The sequence below is a fragment of the Henckelia pumila genome, chromosome 2 (assembly GCF_033568475.1).
Source record: "Henckelia pumila isolate YLH828 chromosome 2, ASM3356847v2, whole genome shotgun sequence".
NCBI lineage: Eukaryota > Viridiplantae > Streptophyta > Magnoliopsida > Lamiales > Gesneriaceae > Henckelia > Henckelia pumila.
In genome coordinates, this window is record NC_133121.1 from 196,261,098 (window position 1) to 196,278,390 (window position 17,293).

General features: G+C 37.7%; 2 protein-coding genes across 8 annotated transcripts; one reads left to right on the top strand and one right to left on the bottom strand.

Moving 5' to 3' along the window:
- Positions 1–1,320: 1,320 nt before the first annotated feature.
- Positions 1,321–10,925, bottom strand: LOC140878951 (uncharacterized). Of its 7 annotated transcripts, XR_012149363.1 has the most exons (20): positions 10,488–10,925; positions 10,188–10,278; positions 9,900–10,008; positions 9,718–9,802; positions 9,061–9,147; positions 8,831–8,932; positions 8,214–8,668; positions 7,963–8,044; positions 7,684–7,860; positions 7,563–7,616; positions 6,890–6,982; positions 6,745–6,810; positions 6,163–6,209; positions 5,238–5,939; positions 4,532–5,070; positions 3,938–4,021; positions 3,634–3,791; positions 3,139–3,553; positions 2,108–2,414; positions 1,321–1,649 (listed from the first exon to the last, which is right to left on the bottom strand). XR_012149363.1 is itself a non-coding variant. In XM_073282579.1 (15 exons), the coding sequence occupies exons 1-15, from the start codon at positions 10,602–10,604 to the stop codon at positions 4,698–4,700; spliced, it is 2,640 nt and encodes an 879-aa protein (XP_073138680.1). In that variant the 5' UTR covers positions 10,605–10,925; the 3' UTR covers positions 4,045–4,697. The 7 variants fall into 7 exon arrangements, 1 of the variants encoding a protein (XP_073138680.1); XR_012149361.1 differs by having other exon boundaries at positions 1,321–1,510; positions 3,139–3,791; XR_012149360.1 differs by having other exon boundaries at positions 3,139–3,791.
- A 4,403-nt stretch (positions 10,926–15,328) lies between these two features.
- Positions 15,329–17,071, top strand: LOC140879316 (uncharacterized). The gene is made up of 3 exons (XM_073282990.1): positions 15,329–15,422; positions 15,668–16,453; positions 16,575–17,071. The coding sequence occupies exons 1-3, from the start codon at positions 15,329–15,331 to the stop codon at positions 17,069–17,071; spliced, it is 1,377 nt and encodes a 458-aa protein (XP_073139091.1).
- Positions 17,072–17,293: the final 222 nt, after the last annotated feature.

Here is a 17,293-nt window from a genome sequence, read left to right on the forward strand (position 1 = left end):
ATCATATCACATTATTATAAGATCGGTGTCGTAGACAACCTTTTATATAATGTTGTGAAATTATACCAATATAGTTAGTATAAAGTCAGGTATAGTATATCATATCACATTATTATAAGATCGGTGTCGTAGACAACCTTTTATATAATAACATGAAATTATATATTAATATAGTTAATATATATACATAATAAATATATATCACGTTATTGTTTAAAAACCTTAGAGGCTTTTATACTTGTCGTATCCCTTACCGGGAGTGTGATGTCGTCTTAACATCCTCCCAGGATTTATAACAAGTTTTGAAAAAAACTTATTTTTTTCATAACATGATATTATATATTAATATATACACAATAAAAATATATAAACAGTAAAATAAAAATTCTTACTTGTTGAATATTTTTAACTTCTTCTTGTATTTTGGAGCGTCGGAAAATATAGAGAACCTTCGAGCGATCGTGCTGATAACGTGTTGTGAAAAAGTAAAAATTTACGGTAAAAAGTAAAAACTCAAAAACTCAAAATTTATCAAATTCTACACTTTATAAAATTTTTCTCTCTTCACAATTGTGTTTTTCTACACAAATGGAGAGACCTATTTATAGATCTCAATTGGAGATTAGTCAAAAATTAATACATCATTAATTACATCATCACATACTAATTTTCAATATTTTACAACTCAATTTTCAACTTTCAACCTTCAACATTCAACAATAAATAATAATATATATTTATATATATTTTCAACAATTATTATATTAAAAGTATTATTTCTATCCTATGGTTATTTGACATAGAAAAATATTATTTTTTAGCTAAAAATATTAGTTTTTATATCAAAAGTATTACTTACAACACATAAAATTAGTTTTTATGTCATGTATTAGGTATTAATTTTTCTGTCAAAATAAACTCACTCATAATTATCGAAAGAAAAGCAAATCTAAATACACTAGGCTCATCAATGATAAGGACTTGGAATGAACCAAATATATGCACTAGAAACTCAGAAGTACTAACACAAGCACAAAAAGCCCATTCGTTCAAGACAAAAATCAAATGACCAAACATATCTTCTAAAATCTAAATTAAATAGTGGTTGAATTTACAATGTCAGTAATTGACGAAAAACGATAGAATGAAAAATCAAAGCTCCAGCCTCCAATCATGTTCCCACTTAATGTTATCACGAGAACTAAGGGTCTAAATAGGGACAATTATTATTCAATAATGGTGGCGCACCTGAGAGCAAAATTAAACCGTAAGTTCTGGTTCCAGTTTTGAACCGAAATCAAAAAGTTATTTTTGTTTCAGAGTTTGAAAGACAGTTCCATAAATCTGCGGTTAGATCTAGCCCCAGAGGAGGCTGTATATATATATATATAGAACAGCATGGTGGCGCATCGACAGAGAATGTATATCCGAGCTCGCTGTTCTTTAACCAAAGAAACGCATTTCTTGGTGACGCCTCCCTTTGATGCAGCAGCTTAAACTCCTCTTAATCCTGTCAGCAAACACAGACAAACTTTTAGTTTCATGCCCTTCCAAATGAGCGGGGCACATCTCAATGAATGAGCCAAAATCCTTCGAAGATAATCCTTGTGTCCAAACAAATGGGGATGTTCTTGCGTGTTCCAAGAAATCTGTATTGATATTAAATAAAAATGAAACAGAGAAGTCAAGAAAAGATTTATGGGGTAAAATAAAAGAAGACGACTACTTGATCTTTCAAAAAATTACCTAGACAATAGAGCAGAGTATCTCCATAACTCATATCATGTCATTTCTAGATGTTCCTACTATCATTAACTACAAGATAACTATTTGACATAGGTTATAAGCATTAGAAACATTACAGTTTGCTGATATTAATTAGTTTTTACGACAGACTAGAAATTATCATCATCTGATCTTCTCTTGTTCGAAAATACTGAATTTACTGACATATTGGACATCGGACAGAATGGGAAAATGGTGTGCACTAATAGCTAACATATATCATCATCAGAGTCACGCAATCTCTACTGATTAGTTCAGTGGTAAGCAGGCGGATACTGGTAAGCATTTCAAAAGAAATTTCCATGATTAGGAGAACACTTACAAGCAGCTGTACCCAGAAATGATGGAATATGCCAATCTATTGCAGCAGGGTAACCGTACGGCCTTTCGCACACATATGGTGGATACCTGTCAGTCGTTCTACCATAGAGGTGGTTCTTGTCAGCGGAAGCATTAGCGACCCGGGAGGTATGTCGAACGACATTGGCTTTTTTGTCCATCTTTGCTTTCTCAATTTCTAGAACCTGTTTCTGAAGTGAATATGCAGGGAACAGTTCCTTGAGGTTGTGATCATCAATGCACTTGATCATCACCTTAAGTGCAGTCAGCTCTTTCTCGTTCACGTCATTCTGCAACAAAACAATCCTCATATCACCAAAATACCTGTAGAATGCTATAGAATCACTGATGTTTGAATTATGTCGAAGTATAGCATGCTAGCTACTATTATGACAGTATAAGCACTTAAGTTCTCTTGTAAAATCAACCAGAACAAGCTAGAGTTAGCCTAGAAAACCAAAACAGAGAACCCAAAGAATCATGTCATTTGACTCATTTCTAGAAACCAAATAGAAGCACATAATGTTTGAAACTCCAAACGCCTACCATTAGCTGTCAAGAACCAGTGGGAGTAAACAAATTCAACAATCCCAACCAAATAATCGGTAGCATCAGCTATCCAGAATCTATGATGATGAACCAAAAAAACATAAAAATCTAAATTAAATTGGAAATTAACAAGTAATGGGACGCAAAAACATAAAAACCCTAAATCTATAGTATGTGAATGAAACTTTTGCTGACTCAAAAGTCTCAAGCAGATTAGCTCAAAATCGGAATGCTTCATCATTTCAAATCTGCAATCACCCGAGAATCCGACGGACTCTACACTAGCTAACAGCAAGAAGTCTAGGAACTAATTGCGATCAAAGGCCCACACAGAATTTCGAATGTGATTCAGAAATCAAAAAAATTAAACGCAATTGAACAAGAACTCAGTGAAATCAATCAAAATCAGAAACCCAAATCAACCATAGCTTCGTGAATCCGAAATAACACAGAACTAGATCCTACCTGTACGCGAAGGATCAGGCGAAGGAGATTGGCGAGTACCAGACAAGCGCCAGAACAAACGTTCTAAATGTGAAAATCCCCCGGTGAAATCCAAAGAACTGTGCAGAAATCTTATCTCTCTGAGAAAGAATGAAGAATGACAGAAGAAAATCTGAAATGTCTGAACTTGGTTGACGAAATCTATACAAAATCCCCTCAAGTTGGTTCATATATTAACACGTTGATCTTGCTAGTCAGATCTTCCAAATTAGGTCTTGCAAGTCCTTGCTAAAAAAATGTCAGTCATTTGTTGCGTTGTTGGCACAGGTGACAAACATATCGCTCCAGCTTCACGAGGATGGTGTCTTTGCAAGAGAATAAACATGTCGTTCCAGCTTCAAGATGTTCTTGACAAGGAGCCCGCGTCATAAGTTGACTGCAAGAAGGTGAAATCAAGATGTTCTTGACAAGGAGCTCGTATTGTTAGATGCAATGAGTTAGTGTTCTCGGAGCTACCCATAAAAATAGTAGGATTTAGACTAGTTTTGCTACTGCTGGAGGTTCCTGCATCGCCGTTGGCCCCAGAGTTTGCAGCCAATGTTAGGGCAGAGTTCCACTCCATCGTATTCTTATTTGCCATAATGAAAAAATTACTGCACCATAGGCCTGATCTCCTGAAAAAAGCAACAATTCTTGGGGGCTTGGAGATGAAAGACTCGAAAAAAGATTTCACAAGGCATGGGATGATTTAATATTTTCTTCTACAAAAATAGAAGCAGGACCAGATGAGATAAATGTAGCAACATAAACATGTATTTACCATAAGTTAGATTTTAGAAGTTCCAAAAAATGCTTTCGTTCTACTCCTGCATGCATGTATGGCTGCCACGCTTCCTGTTCCTACCTGCAGCAAGAGTATGAAGACAGAAATCTATTTATAATTCATCGAGTGTATTATAAACTAAACCTGACTAGGTTCAAATAGTAATTCATAAGATCTGAGGTTTTTTTTCCATACTATTTATCGCACTTCGCAGTACTCAAGTGAACAGATGAAGAACGAATGCAAATAACCCTCAGTTTGAATATCATACTCCACCGCAGTATCCACATGTAGTATCCAGTCCGTAAAACAAAATAAATGGAACATAAAACAACTATAAAACTACTTCAAATTCCCATTACATAAATGCAACAACACACACATTGGATGGAGTGTGTTCGTTAATTGAATTTAAACATAAAGCTCAGAATGTAACTATAACCTCAACTACGACAGTAAATACAAACTGCTAGGATATTCAGATTTCCAAGTATATTGGAAATTCAGCTTTCCAAGTATATTTTTCCTACCAATTAATAGAATAAGCATCTTTCCAAAATAGTCATTAAGTGAAACATTTTGGGAACATACCAGTGGCTTCATTTTCACAGAATCGCCATACAAGGTAACTTGGAAACACAGCCCTGCTGATGAAGATAGAGGTCTGCCATAAATCATAGATTGTTAGGGGGCTGCTTACTGAGGATTTCGTCGAGAGGGAGACCTTTCATTTGATAATTTTTTAAGATGACTTTCGCTATACTGGAGATGGGGAGAGTAAATATTCAGGCTGTAATCTTTGTAGAAGTATCCCACATAAGGGACAACATGGTGAGAAAGATTTCTTGAAGGCGGAAGATTCGAAAAAAGACTTAAAATTGGAAGGGTATCCAGGCATCATGAATAAAGTTAGAGGTGCCAACTTCGAAGCCCGTCTTTGACAGCACATGCAAAACCAAGAATATTTAGTAGGGCAAAGTTGCATAGAAACAGAACACCGGTGAAGCTTATGGGTTTGATCAACTCCATTGCCACTATTTACTCCCGAACAAATGGCGTATTCTGGTGATTCAAATGACACAATTGCTGAACAAAAACTGCAATGCTCTTCGTATTCAAAATTCTCTTCCCTGTGAATATAGCAAGAATCAAACAAGCCTTTAGCTAATAGCTTGAAATAGTATCTTAAGATGCTATTCAATGTAGATGAAAGAAGATTGCACAAAAATGTGAAGTTGACTCAAAGTGCATGAATGAACCAAAAGAAGTTCAACTGAATAAAAACGTCATGGATTACCTCTTCTTAACTTCATCAACTTCCTCAGCAAGAAATTTTAAATCATCCTCGACAATTTTCTCATGAAGTGAGATCCACTGCTCCAGTTGTGGGCTTTCATCTGGACACCCACAACCAACATCACATAAATCCGTTGGCACATCTGACAGAATACTTAAAATGGCAGAAAAACTCAAACCAACAAGTCTTTTCCGTAGTTCATTTTCACAGCACAGCTGCAACTCCTTCCATGCATTTGCCTGTTCTTCTATGGCACTATTCGACCTTCCCAAGTCTTGTTGTTTTCTACTATCATTCAACTCATCATTTTTAAGCACAACATGCCTGGTGATTACATTAATGACGTGCAACCTACGGGACGAAAGACTCGGCAAAATTTTAGAGGCCTTGGACAAGAATGTCATGCAAATGCCAACATTGGACCCAAAAAAAGATGTCAACCATTTCAGTAGAACATGCTCTACATAATTTGGTATCGACTGTTTAAAAGACAGGAGGGCTGCCACAATATCCCAAACGTTCAGAAGCTGACTGAGATTTTCACATTCACTCAAAGACCATAATATATTATTTTCCCACCAACTTAATTCTGCCTCAGGGAAACCAGGAAAAGATCCAAAATCGATATCAGAACATAAATTGGAGGAAGTGTCCAATTGCTGCCCCCCAATCCAAAGGAACTCTACAGCAGCTTTCTGGGTTCTGTAAAATTACATTAACATTTATTGGTCAAGCAAACATAGGCAAAAAAAACTGTTTGAAGTGTTAGTTCCTATTGCTTCCATTCAACTTTCAACAAAATCATCAAAATTTCTTTTAGGGGAACGTGGGTGCATGTTTGTTGCAAGCATCTTGGATCATAATTATATCCACACAGTTGCTATTTCATAAAAAGCTACCAGAAAATATAGTTTTAAAAGTTCACCTTTCCTGGTACATGGGATTTAATAAATCTGAATCAAATCTTCGAGCCTGCAAATAACACACACCAAACTTCTTAGAACTAGATTTAAGTACAGGAGTAACAATGGCATTTATTCTTCATAAGGTAAAAGGATGACAAGTGCAAGAAAGGATCATGAGATTCAATTGTTTCAGTTCATACTATCATTTCAATCAACTAAGCTCCTTTTCCCCGGTATCATATGACTACTGTTCCAGAGAGATGAGATTTGATCTTTCTATTTTTTCTTTATTTTTATACAGTAAATTTTCTTTATTCATGTAAAGGGTAAGAAGCAAGAATCAACCAATCTCACCTTAAACATAATCTGAGAAACGTAGTAAAAAAGCAGCAGTTTTCAATGGTATGTTATCAAAGAGTTTTCTCAAAACGCTGTACGAATCGAATTCATGTTTTTCTTCAAATTTTGAATCGCCATGTCACTTGGAAGAGTGAGTTTGTTGATTTTGACTTACTTGATAATAGAGAAAAACCAGTACAATATTCAGGGTTATACATGGGGGCATTCGAACTATAAGAGGATGGAGAGATGGAATATTGTACCACGGCAATAGCCAAGTTCCCATGAGATACTGCCAGACCAAAGCAAGAATCATATACATATGAATCCTGCAGAAAATATCTAGAGTTTATGGGAAACGAAGATGTTAATTTAGAACAGAAGTAAACAGGAAAAATTAATGCATACGTCTGGGTAGCTCTTCAAACCAGGAGTATTTGAAGGAATGTGTATTTCCCTCAATGCTTCCCCAACTAAGATCCACGCTTTAATGGAGTTGTCCTGTAATAAATTGAAACATATTATCAATTAGTCTTGCGTACTTCTAGGCTTCTCAACCTAAAGGCTTTCCACTGGAGCCAATACTTGATAACAAAAGCAATTAGCCAAACATGGATTTATAAGTTTCCAATATCTGTTGAGCAATCATTCCTTTACCACTAAGATACAAATTTTTTAACATCTGGAAGAGCTCAGGGATAATTTTTTAAGATAAAACCGAAGGAGAAATGCGTTACATCTGAAAAATAATGAAGATTATGCACTTGGACCACCGGAGTATACAATGAACGCAACTTTTGATAATGTCAGCATAAATAACTACTACATCAGTTATTCAAATGGAAACCTGCGATGATGAACAACTCTTTCAACGGAAATGGGTGTGGCAGGGGCAAAGGAAATAAATAGAGCACAATTACCAGTGAACGAGAAGAGGAATGCAGTAATATAATAAGCCCGTAGCATAGAAATCTAGATATTTAGATGCTGATGAAAAAGCAGATACCATTAAATTGTATGGGTATCTGCCATCCCAACATGAACGCAATGCCAATAAAACACTTCCATTAAGATTTATTACCTGGCTGCAGCTGTACAAGCAGCGTCCATCAAAAGCCCAAGCTAAACCAGTGACCTGATTGTTATTTTACAAGATCAACCATTTGTCATTCCAGATGCGAAAAAAGGTTTTTAGAACTTACAATGTGGTCATGCGCATTATAACAGCCAATTATTTCAAATTCGTGGCTTGGCATATTCATGGTCCACACTTCAAATGATCCGGATCCTTTGCCAATAGCTAAGAGAAGATTTGGTGGTGTTTGCCGGGGAACAGTGAGTGAAAGTACGGAGACAGGAGCAGAATCAATAGTAATAACCTAATTACATCAGCAACCACGAGTTCTAAAATAGGTTAGAATTTAAGTAGCTGGTATAAATTTGAAAGGATAAGTACCAGAGTTTTAGCAGGATATTCTAACCTCCCTCAGCAAAGAAAATGAAGCATGAACGGTCTCTGATGACTTCAGCAGTTGCTTAATATTCACGTGCCAAATCTTCACTCTAAAAACAGAAAGAGGACAGTCAGAAAATCAATTGTTATAATCAAATCAAAGGTAAACCTTATACGTATGTGTCATATAGTATATAATTCAGTAGTTCTAACCTCATGCCAAGCAAATGTGCAAGATTTTTGGCTTTGAAAATCGAAAAAGGCTAATTAGTGACTCACCTCCCATTCGAACTTCCGGTTGCTAAAAGAAGTTGAGGTTCTGAAATTTCAGAGCCATGTAAAGCCCAACAAATAGTTGTGATGCATGCATCATGTGCCTTGAGAAGTCCAACATTTAATGCTTTACATGGGGTTTTAGGGTTAATAATGGAATAACACTCTGGTGAATCAATTCTCCAGAATGAAATTATACCACATTTCAATCCATTAGCAAGAATAGAGCAGCAGCTCGAGGAGTTATGAGGAATCGAAACCCAACATCCAGATGTCCTCAGAATTGGTGACCAAGCCACAACAAGGGGTGTTAGCATTGCATTGCGAGAAGCATACTGTTGTGCCGTTATTAGTTGAACATCGCATTCTTTCATCTTCAGGGATTTCCCTTCAGAAACAGAGATGGGAATAATTTGCCACGTGTTGTTTTCTTTCACATTGTCGGGTTTTTTTGCAGCAACCTAACAAAATAGTAGCACAGGCAACAAAATGGCATACATCAAATGCAACTTTCCAAATTGAAAGCAGATCATGTAGCTGCATTGAAGCTGATTTAGTATGAAGATTCATGTTGTGGAATAAAATGATAAACTAAATCAGATAGTGAATGCAGAGTGTAGTACGTTAGTTTCATTCTGTCTCCTTCGTTTCCTTTCCTTTTTCAAACTAGATACAGGTGGCTCGTTAGGGCATTCAGGATCTGCATTATCTCGACTCTCTATCACCTGTATAAAGAGAAAACTCCAATATTACTTGGAATTCATATTACGAATTGTTATGAAATCAAGAATATTTCGCCTGGAAAAGTATATGGCTCTGATAAGCAAAATGTTAAAAGACAGAACCAACTCACATCTAAACTTTTTGAAGATATAATCTGAGACTCCCCGAAATTGATGTCAGAAAGATAAGTATACATCATCTCCGATATGTCCATCACCTATAAAATTTCAGAGGATGTAGATATTATGAAAATTTTAGTCCAAGAAGATTGCCAAAAGATTTGGATTTAGCAAATGTGTGAAAAAGTAAAAAAACAAACGTTAAAGTTAGGAATCTCAACAAAACAGAGATTGCAATCACAGATAACATGCTAGATTCCATATTCGTGAAATTCATGATGCATAAGCAACAAAACCATAAATACAGCAAACATGAAGGGCCTTGAATTTTTTATTTTTATTGTTTTGAAAGAAAAGATGATTAAGCATTGCCTCTCCAGAGTCCAAACATAAACGAATTCTCAGTACTAACACAACACATTTACACTTGGAAGCCACCTTTAGCATAAATATGAATCTAATCATAGGAAACATAGAACCAACAATAAAAACATAATAAAGAGCATCCATAGACATACGAATTGAAACAATTCAATGGCTAAAATTTTCGTAATTGTTTTTGGGCTCCGGAAGATTGTTCAAGCAGAAAAACGGCTAGCTCAAACCATCATTCTGATCCTGCCACTACTGCTTCCCAAAAGCTTCATTTATAAAAAAAAACTTAATACCTCAATCCACTCTGCTGAAAAATCACAGAAGGGAAAGCGGTAAAGTTTGACGCGTCCCCCGGTGGTGCAAACAGCAAGCAAACAACTGCACGATTGAAAGTGAAATATAGAATTAATTCAGGGAGACAACTTGATCTGCATACTAAAACAAAAACATTTATCGGGGAAGACAATATTAGTACCCAGCATTGCTAGCAAGACCTGCAGGAGACCAGGAAATGGACCTAACACATGGGCGTGCATCCCGCGATACATGAATGGGCAACAAGCACCCAGAAAGAAAATCCATCCCTGTGACAAAAGGAAAACACGATGATCTGAGAAAATAAAAGTAGTTGACCTTTGACTGGAAACTAATTTCTATCTGCACTGTAAACCCCAAAAATCTAATTGGCATCCAAATCATGTACATCCATCAATTGAGATAAATGAAATTCATTCATTTTTAAATATGACATGATTATACATACCTCGAGCATTTACGACACCAACGGAAAAAGGCTTGCTCGGTAGAATAGAAATTACACCTCGAGATCCACCTCCTGAAGGTTTTGCAGGATTCTAAGCAAGTGAACAAGAAAGCGTATTTAAGCAGAAAACAAGTTACATTATATTCTAATTTGAAAAATAAAAATACAAAACAATGTACATGAATTACATAGATGAATAAGGCTCTATATTGAACTCAAAACAATAAAAAGCAGAGCATAGCAGGTAGTTTAAAATGTTCAGTTAAACAATAAACATGAATAATGATGGATAATTATTACCAGGATGGTAACGAGACTACCAGAAGCGACCGCCACCAAATTCTCTTCGGACCAAGCAACGGCGTTGGGATAACAAGGCGCTGATACGAGCACCGCTGCTTGGAAGCGGGAAGACATTATTATTATTATTATTGTTGTTGTTGTTGAAAAACAGGGGACGGTCTTATCAATGGTTTGATTTGGTGCTATTAGTGCGACGTTTGACTGATAACAACCCTCAATCAATCAATCAATCAGTGTTCACGTTTTTTAACCAAAAACGATGACTGACAAATATTTATATATACCCACCAAACAAGAGATTCATGTATTAAAATTTTCTACACGGGATTCTCGGATCGGTAGAAGCAGCCGTTGAGGACAAATCTGATGACAAAATTTTCTACTCGAATGATTGTATTTCAGCCAAACATAAGTTTTCTGTATTTTTAGGCTATTAATCAAGTTAAAACCCTAGAGTAATTGATTATCGGTACGATATAATATTTTTTACAACAGAATGAGTTTGATCAAACCCAAAACCTACTAGACCTCGTCCCTCCCGAAATCCAACGGATCTGATTGGGGTTGGAACCACTAAAAATTATATAATTTTTTTTATTTTAGACACTACATAATATAAAAATTTTAAAATTTTAATAAAATCATCAAATTACTTTCCAACTTTATGTTAACAACATTAAAAAAAATTATCACAAGTTAAAATCTATTAATTTATAATTAATACGTAGATCATAATTATATATCTTCATATATAATGTGGGCCTCGTCGTGCAATGCGGAAAAATACGAAATACTTTTTCATTTTTGTAAACACATGCACCGTGCTCGTAAGTATGGTAAACCATGCGTAAAATCAAGTTCAACCAAATGACTCAAAACCTCATGACATGATAAGTGCAATTTATGCACTCAATTTGCATGTGTTTTAACTTGGTTTTTGTGATGTATCGAGCGAATTTTATGCGTATTTATTTAGCGTTTTTTTTTATTTGCAAGGATTGAAAGTTAAGTACCAAGAAGAGGCGAAAGAAGGGATTACAAAGCTGCAAACTTTCAAAATTTATCTGAGATGCTAGAAAGATCGAAATCCGATCTCCACCGTCCAGAATCAAGTTTAAGATGGTGATACCCCATGAGTGGGCCCATCAAGTGCTTGAGCCCAATGAAGGCCCATAACCAAAGACTAAGGGGTAGAGTTGGCCCATGAGAATTATGGAAGAAGGTATATATTGGCTCCCAAGGGGTGAAGGAGAGCCCCATCAAGTTGGACCTTAGACATGAGGTCACTAAAGTAAGTCAAAAGCTTATGACAATTTGGAATGGAGATGTGAAAGAGTATATGGAGAGTCTAAAAGAAGGAAGTGGAGGAGGGACTCGCCTAGGGTGGGCGACCCCTAAGGTGGGCAGACCCCTAGGGTGGACGAGCTCTAGGGTGGTAAGCTTGGTTTTGTGTCTTGGGTTGTCTTTAGAGGGCGAGCTCTAAAGGAGAGGCGCGTGAACTACACTCGTGGTTCCCTACAAAGTGTTCGTGGTCCTCTACTTTGCCTCCTATAAATACGAGTTTGCTCTTTCCATTTGCAATTATTTCACTTTCATTTTGAGGGGCGCCCAAGCTCTTCTTTCTCTCATTCGTTCACGTCTCTGACTTGAGCGTCGGAGGGGCTACGCGGGATACCCTCCTGGCCCCCTTTAACATTATTTGCTTGATTTCAGGTTCATCTCTAGACTTGAAGCTTTGGGCTTGAGCGGGATCCGGACCATCAAATTTTAGTGAGTATCACTTGGCGCCGTGTGACGCCTAAAATCCATAAATTAAATTTCATGCCTAAATTAGTTTTAATGTTTAAATTTCTAAAATTCCTGGTAATTTAAATGATTTAAACCTCTTTAGAATTTATTTGTATGATGTTAAAAATTTTAATTGCTTGAATTTGTGACTTTTGGCTTCGGCGCACGGCAAAGGCGAACACGACGGAAAAATCCTTCATTTTAAATTTAGGTGACCTAAATTTCTTGAGTGGTGAGGAAAATAAAATAAATCTTTATTTTAGATTTTTCCATTCAAGAAAAATCGCGTAAGCGCATTTTCGCGCGTAATTCTTCAAATTTCCCAATTTAGCCTTTTTGGACCCGAACAAGTGAAATTTCATTCTTGGCATTTAAAATTTAAGATTCTAGAATTAGAACTTTAAGTTAGAGGCAATTCTACAAGCTAAAATTTTAAAATCAAAACTAGCTCTTTTATTGGGTCAAAAAGCACTTTTTGACTTGTCCTACTCTCACACACTCACACCTATACATACATACAATTAAAATATAACAACACACAATTAAAATCCTAGCACTTGGACCCCTATCAGCCGCCTACTTCCCCTCTCCATTTCCCTCCTCACGCCATTCTCTCATTCCCCTTCAAGAAAAGCCCTCGGCCACCCCTTTCCTCTTCAGCCCTGCCGCCGACCGCCCATCCCAGCTCCTGCCGCCGTGCTGCCACCTTGGAGGACACCCTGAAAGGTGTGTCCAACTGCTGGCCGAAGCTTAGGAGTATCCTAGCCGTCCCTCTCTTCTTCTTGGATTTTGCAAGATTGAGGCAAGATATCTTCTTCTCATTTTAAAAACTCAAGCATAGGGTATATGGTTCTTGGTTCTTGGCCTCCCTTTGAATTTCCTACAGCTTTGAACGTGTTAATGTGTGTGTGTGTTTTCGGTTTTCAGCAGGGTCAAGGAGCCTTGGGATTGGTCTTGTCTATTTAAATTTGCTAACTCGTTTATTGAACTTATTTGAATGATTTACTCGCATCCAATGGAATTTACATGTGTGGAGTGAAAATTCAGTAGGTAACAGGTGGTGTTCGATCCATATCTATATGAGTATGATTGATTTTAAGTCTCACTAGTTGGTGGACAAGTTATTTAATGCATATGCTTTGAAATGATGTAAATCAAATCGAGTTTGTGGCGTTTGAATCGAAATTTTTGGACGAATGGATGAAAGTAGTGGAGGGGCTTCCCATGGAGAGTTCATGGGGTTAAACATGTGTTTTTGAATGAGTTCTAGGTGGATTATAGGGCTGGTTATTGGACATTTGGGTTGGATTGTTGATTAGTGGAGTTTGGGGGCATCGGGCAAGCGTTTTGGAGCAAATGATTGATCGAGCTATCGCCGGGCAAGAGATTAGCTCAAGAACCCTTTTTTCTGGTCATGTAGGGACCCTTAGAAGATTTTGGAGTGTGTTTTTGAGGTGTTAGGTTATAAGGAGCGAGATCGGAAAACCTTAGCGTTAAGAGCACTAAAGCTGAAAATTTTCTCCTACACGTTCAACCTCTAAAATTCAGTTCTGATGGGTACCTTAGCATGACCTGGACAGGGGCTACCTCTGATTTTCTTGATTTATGTGATGTTAGGATCGTGTCGGTGTAAATTGGGCCTATTTCGGATAAGAATCGATTAAGTTATGTGTGTTTTAAGTTGAAGTGACGCGAGCAGATTTTTCTATTGTCTATGGGCTGTCCGGGAGTCTAAGTTGTTGGGTTTGTTTGGGCCATTCTAAAAATGTGAATACTGGTCATAGGAGTATTTTAAGGTGTGTTTGAGGTACCGGTTTGAATGGGAGGTCCTTTGGATTTAAATAGGATGAGTTATGGATTTTATGGGTTAACCGCTCGAGTTAGGACCTTGTGAGTGTAAACTTAAGTAAAAAGGAGAAAAGCATTTAAGCCAAGGGTGCTTCCCTACACTCCAATCATCCATAAAATTTATGTCATGCTATCTTTTGAGTTTATGTTGTTTAAATTCAACGTCCATTTATTCGCGTGTGTGACTTCAAATTGTTTAATAATCTAGCCCCGAAGTCTTGTATTAAAGAATGTTTGTTAAGGCAAATGTTGAATTGAGAAAATATTGAATGAAAGGAAAAGTTAAAGAATGAAGTGAGTTGATTGTGACTTAGACGTGCAATGATGGGTCGGGAGATGCCCTGGGTCACTTGCCAAATTGAGACGTGTAGATCGGGGTCAGGAGACATCTCGGCTTCCCTAACAAATTAGACGTGTAGATCGGGGTTGGGAGAAATCTCGACTTCCCTACCAATCAGAGAGGCAATGTGGGGCCGAGAAGAACTCGATTTCCTTGTCGGTATTGTATACTATAGTCATTGATCGATCAAAACCATAGTCACAATCGAGGATCCAAATTCAAAGTTATAGTAAAGGATAATGGATTCATGAATGCGTATTTTCCTCGCATATTGCTATTGTTCTTACTTCGGGCATGTTATGACTTTTTCCCTTTCGTGTGAGATTCATTAGTTTACTGAGTACTATTTTTAGTATTATGAATTATTTTGAACCCTTGCTGTATTATTTAAATCTTGCTGGGCTTTTAGGCTCACTACTATGCTTGGTGCAGGTGAGCATTTGGATGAGACTGCGGGGCAGGATTTCCAGGGCCCATAGGTGTTCGGAGGCACACCCTGACCGTTGCCGCTTTTTTCTTTGTGCATTTATGTCTTTGTAATCATTATACTTTGTCGTATGTTGATTCCTTTGTAGTAGCAGGATGTGTTATTCCCAGCAATTATGTTGGCATGTAAACTTTAAATATTTTACTTCCTTTCGTCTGGCGTCGAATTGGATACTGTCTATGTATGCCATGTGCGATGTTTACCTCGGGTTGAGGTTTATTTTAAATTGATGTTTGAGACAGGTGGTTTTATTATTCAAACAAATAGGTCATGCCAAAATTTTTAAAATTTTCCGCATTTTCTTTATTTATTTAGATATTAGTAGTTAGATTCGTTTCAACCCATCTGTGGGAAGCTCTGAGTTGAGACGTAAAGATGGTTGGAAGGAGAGGGAGTAGAAGAGCTCACACCACCTCATCTCGCTTAGGGCCGAGGATGGGGGAACCTCCCCCTAGGAATACGGTGGGGAGTATGACCTTGGAAGAGTTGGGCCAATTTAACACTAAGGTTGTGGGAGAGGCCTTGAAGAAAAATTAGGAAACCTCGCAAGGCCAATGTCATGAGCAAGAGCAAGAGCAAGAACAAGAACAAGTGCCAAATAAGGATGAAATGGGTTACTGAGTTGGGAGAGTATGATATACAATATGAGCCAAGAACCGCTATTAAGACGCAGCTAGGATTTGGCCGACTTCTTAACCAAAACCGTTCATTTAGAAAATAAGGATCCGTGGAAGGTGTATGTTGATGGTTCATCGTCTATTGAAGGCAGTGGAGTAGGGGTGGTGTTGATCTCTCCTACGGGTGAGGAAATGAAATTGTCAGTGAAATTAGATTTCAAGGCATCTAACAATGAAGCAGAATACGAAGCTGTTTTAGCTGGACTTCGGGCGGCTAGGAGTGTGGGAGCTGTACGGATACATGTCTTTTCCGATTCACAATTATTAGTACAGCAAATGAAAGGGGCATATGATGTGAAAAATGAAAAGCTTATTGAGTATGCTCAAGAAGTGGATAGAGCAAAAGAACAATTTGCGGAGGTGGTCTTCGAGCAGATACCTAGAAGGGAAAATGAAAAAGCAGATGCTTTGGCAAAGATGGCTGGTTCTATGGGGAGTTGGAAAACTAGAGATGTGGTATTGCAGGTGGAGCTCGCACCTCATATGAGCTCGGTTATACCTGAACTCGCGGAGAAGGATTGGAGGGTCGTTATAATTAATTATTTGAAGGAAGGAAAGCTGCCTGAGGACCCTAGGGAAGCTCGAAGGTTGAAGTTAAAGAGTTCAAGATATGTATTGATTGAGAAAGTGATATATAGGAGGTCATTCGCAGGACCTATCCTTCAATGTTTAAGTTATCAAGAGGCTGATTATGTACTTAGAGAAGTACATGAAGGGTGTTGTGGGAATCACTTTGGAGCCCATGCTTTGGCAAGAAAGGTCTTGTTGGGGGGATATTGTTGGCCTAACATCTTGGGAAGTGTCCAAGAGTTGGTCACATCATGTGATAGTTGCTAACAACATGCTCGATTGCAACATCGACCCGCGGAGCTGATGAAAGCCATCGTCTCTTCTTGTCCTTTTGATCAATGGGGTATGGACATTGTGGGTTCCTTTTCCCGTAGCCCCTGCTCAGAAGAAGTTTTTATTGGCGGCGGTTGATTATTTATCGAAGTGGGTAGAAGCTGAGCTTTTGGCTAGGATCACTGAAGGAGATGTGTTGAAATTTTTGTGGAAGAATATAGTATGTCGGTATGGGGTACCTAGGAGGCTGATATCCGATAATGGGAGAAAGTTTCAAGGAGCTAAGATTCAAGCGTGGTGTAAGGAGATGAAAATTCAGCAAGCTTTCACATCTGTGGCTTACCCTCAAATTAATGTGCAAGTGGAGGTGACAAATAGATCATTGGTGCAAGGCTTAAAGACTAGACTTGGGAAATCAAAAGGGAATTGGGTAGATGAGTTTCCAAGTGTCTTGTGGGTGTATCGAACTACACCTAGAGAAGGAACCAAGGAAACTCTCTTCAGCTTGGTTTATGGTAATGAAGCGGTGTTGCCGGTGGAAATCGGGATGGAATCAGCTAGGGTCATGTTTTACGATGAAGATAATGGAGAAAGATGATTTAATGATCTGGATTTGGTGGAAGAGAAGAGGGAGGCTGCAGCAATTTGGTTGGAAGCTTACAAAAGTCGTATGACTCAGCTTATAACCGTCGAGTTGTCCAGAGAAGCTTTCAAGTGGGTGATTTGGTCTTAAAGAAGGTGCAAGAGGAGCAAAGAGAAAAATTGGACCCGAAGTGGGATGGTCCTTTTAAAGTCATTGAGAAGCTTAGCTCGGGAGCCT

Excerpts from the sequence above, each read along its gene's own strand:
- LOC140878951 (XM_073282579.1), bottom strand. The coding sequence starts at position 10,604 with ATGTCTTCCCGCTTCCAAGCAGCGGTGCTCGTATCAGCGCCTTGTTAT. Across the intron at positions 9,148-9,717 it reads TTTCAGCAGAGTGGATTGAG|GTGATGGACATATCGGAGAT; the intron begins GTATTAAGTTTT and ends GAAATTTTATAG. Across the intron at positions 7,617-7,683 it reads ATAATGCGCATGACCACATT|GTCACTGGTTTAGCTTGGGC; the intron begins GTAAGTTCTAAA and ends AATAACAATCAG.
- LOC140879316 (XM_073282990.1), top strand. The coding sequence starts at position 15,329 with ATGGTTGGAAGGAGAGGGAGTAGAAGAGCTCACACCACCTCATCTCGC. Across the intron at positions 15,423-15,667 it reads CCCTAGGAATACGGTGGGGA|AAAATAAGGATCCGTGGAAG; the intron begins GTATGACCTTGG and ends CCGTTCATTTAG. Across the intron at positions 16,454-16,574 it reads CCAAGAGTTGGTCACATCAT|CCCCTGCTCAGAAGAAGTTT; the intron begins GTGATAGTTGCT and ends CTTTTCCCGTAG.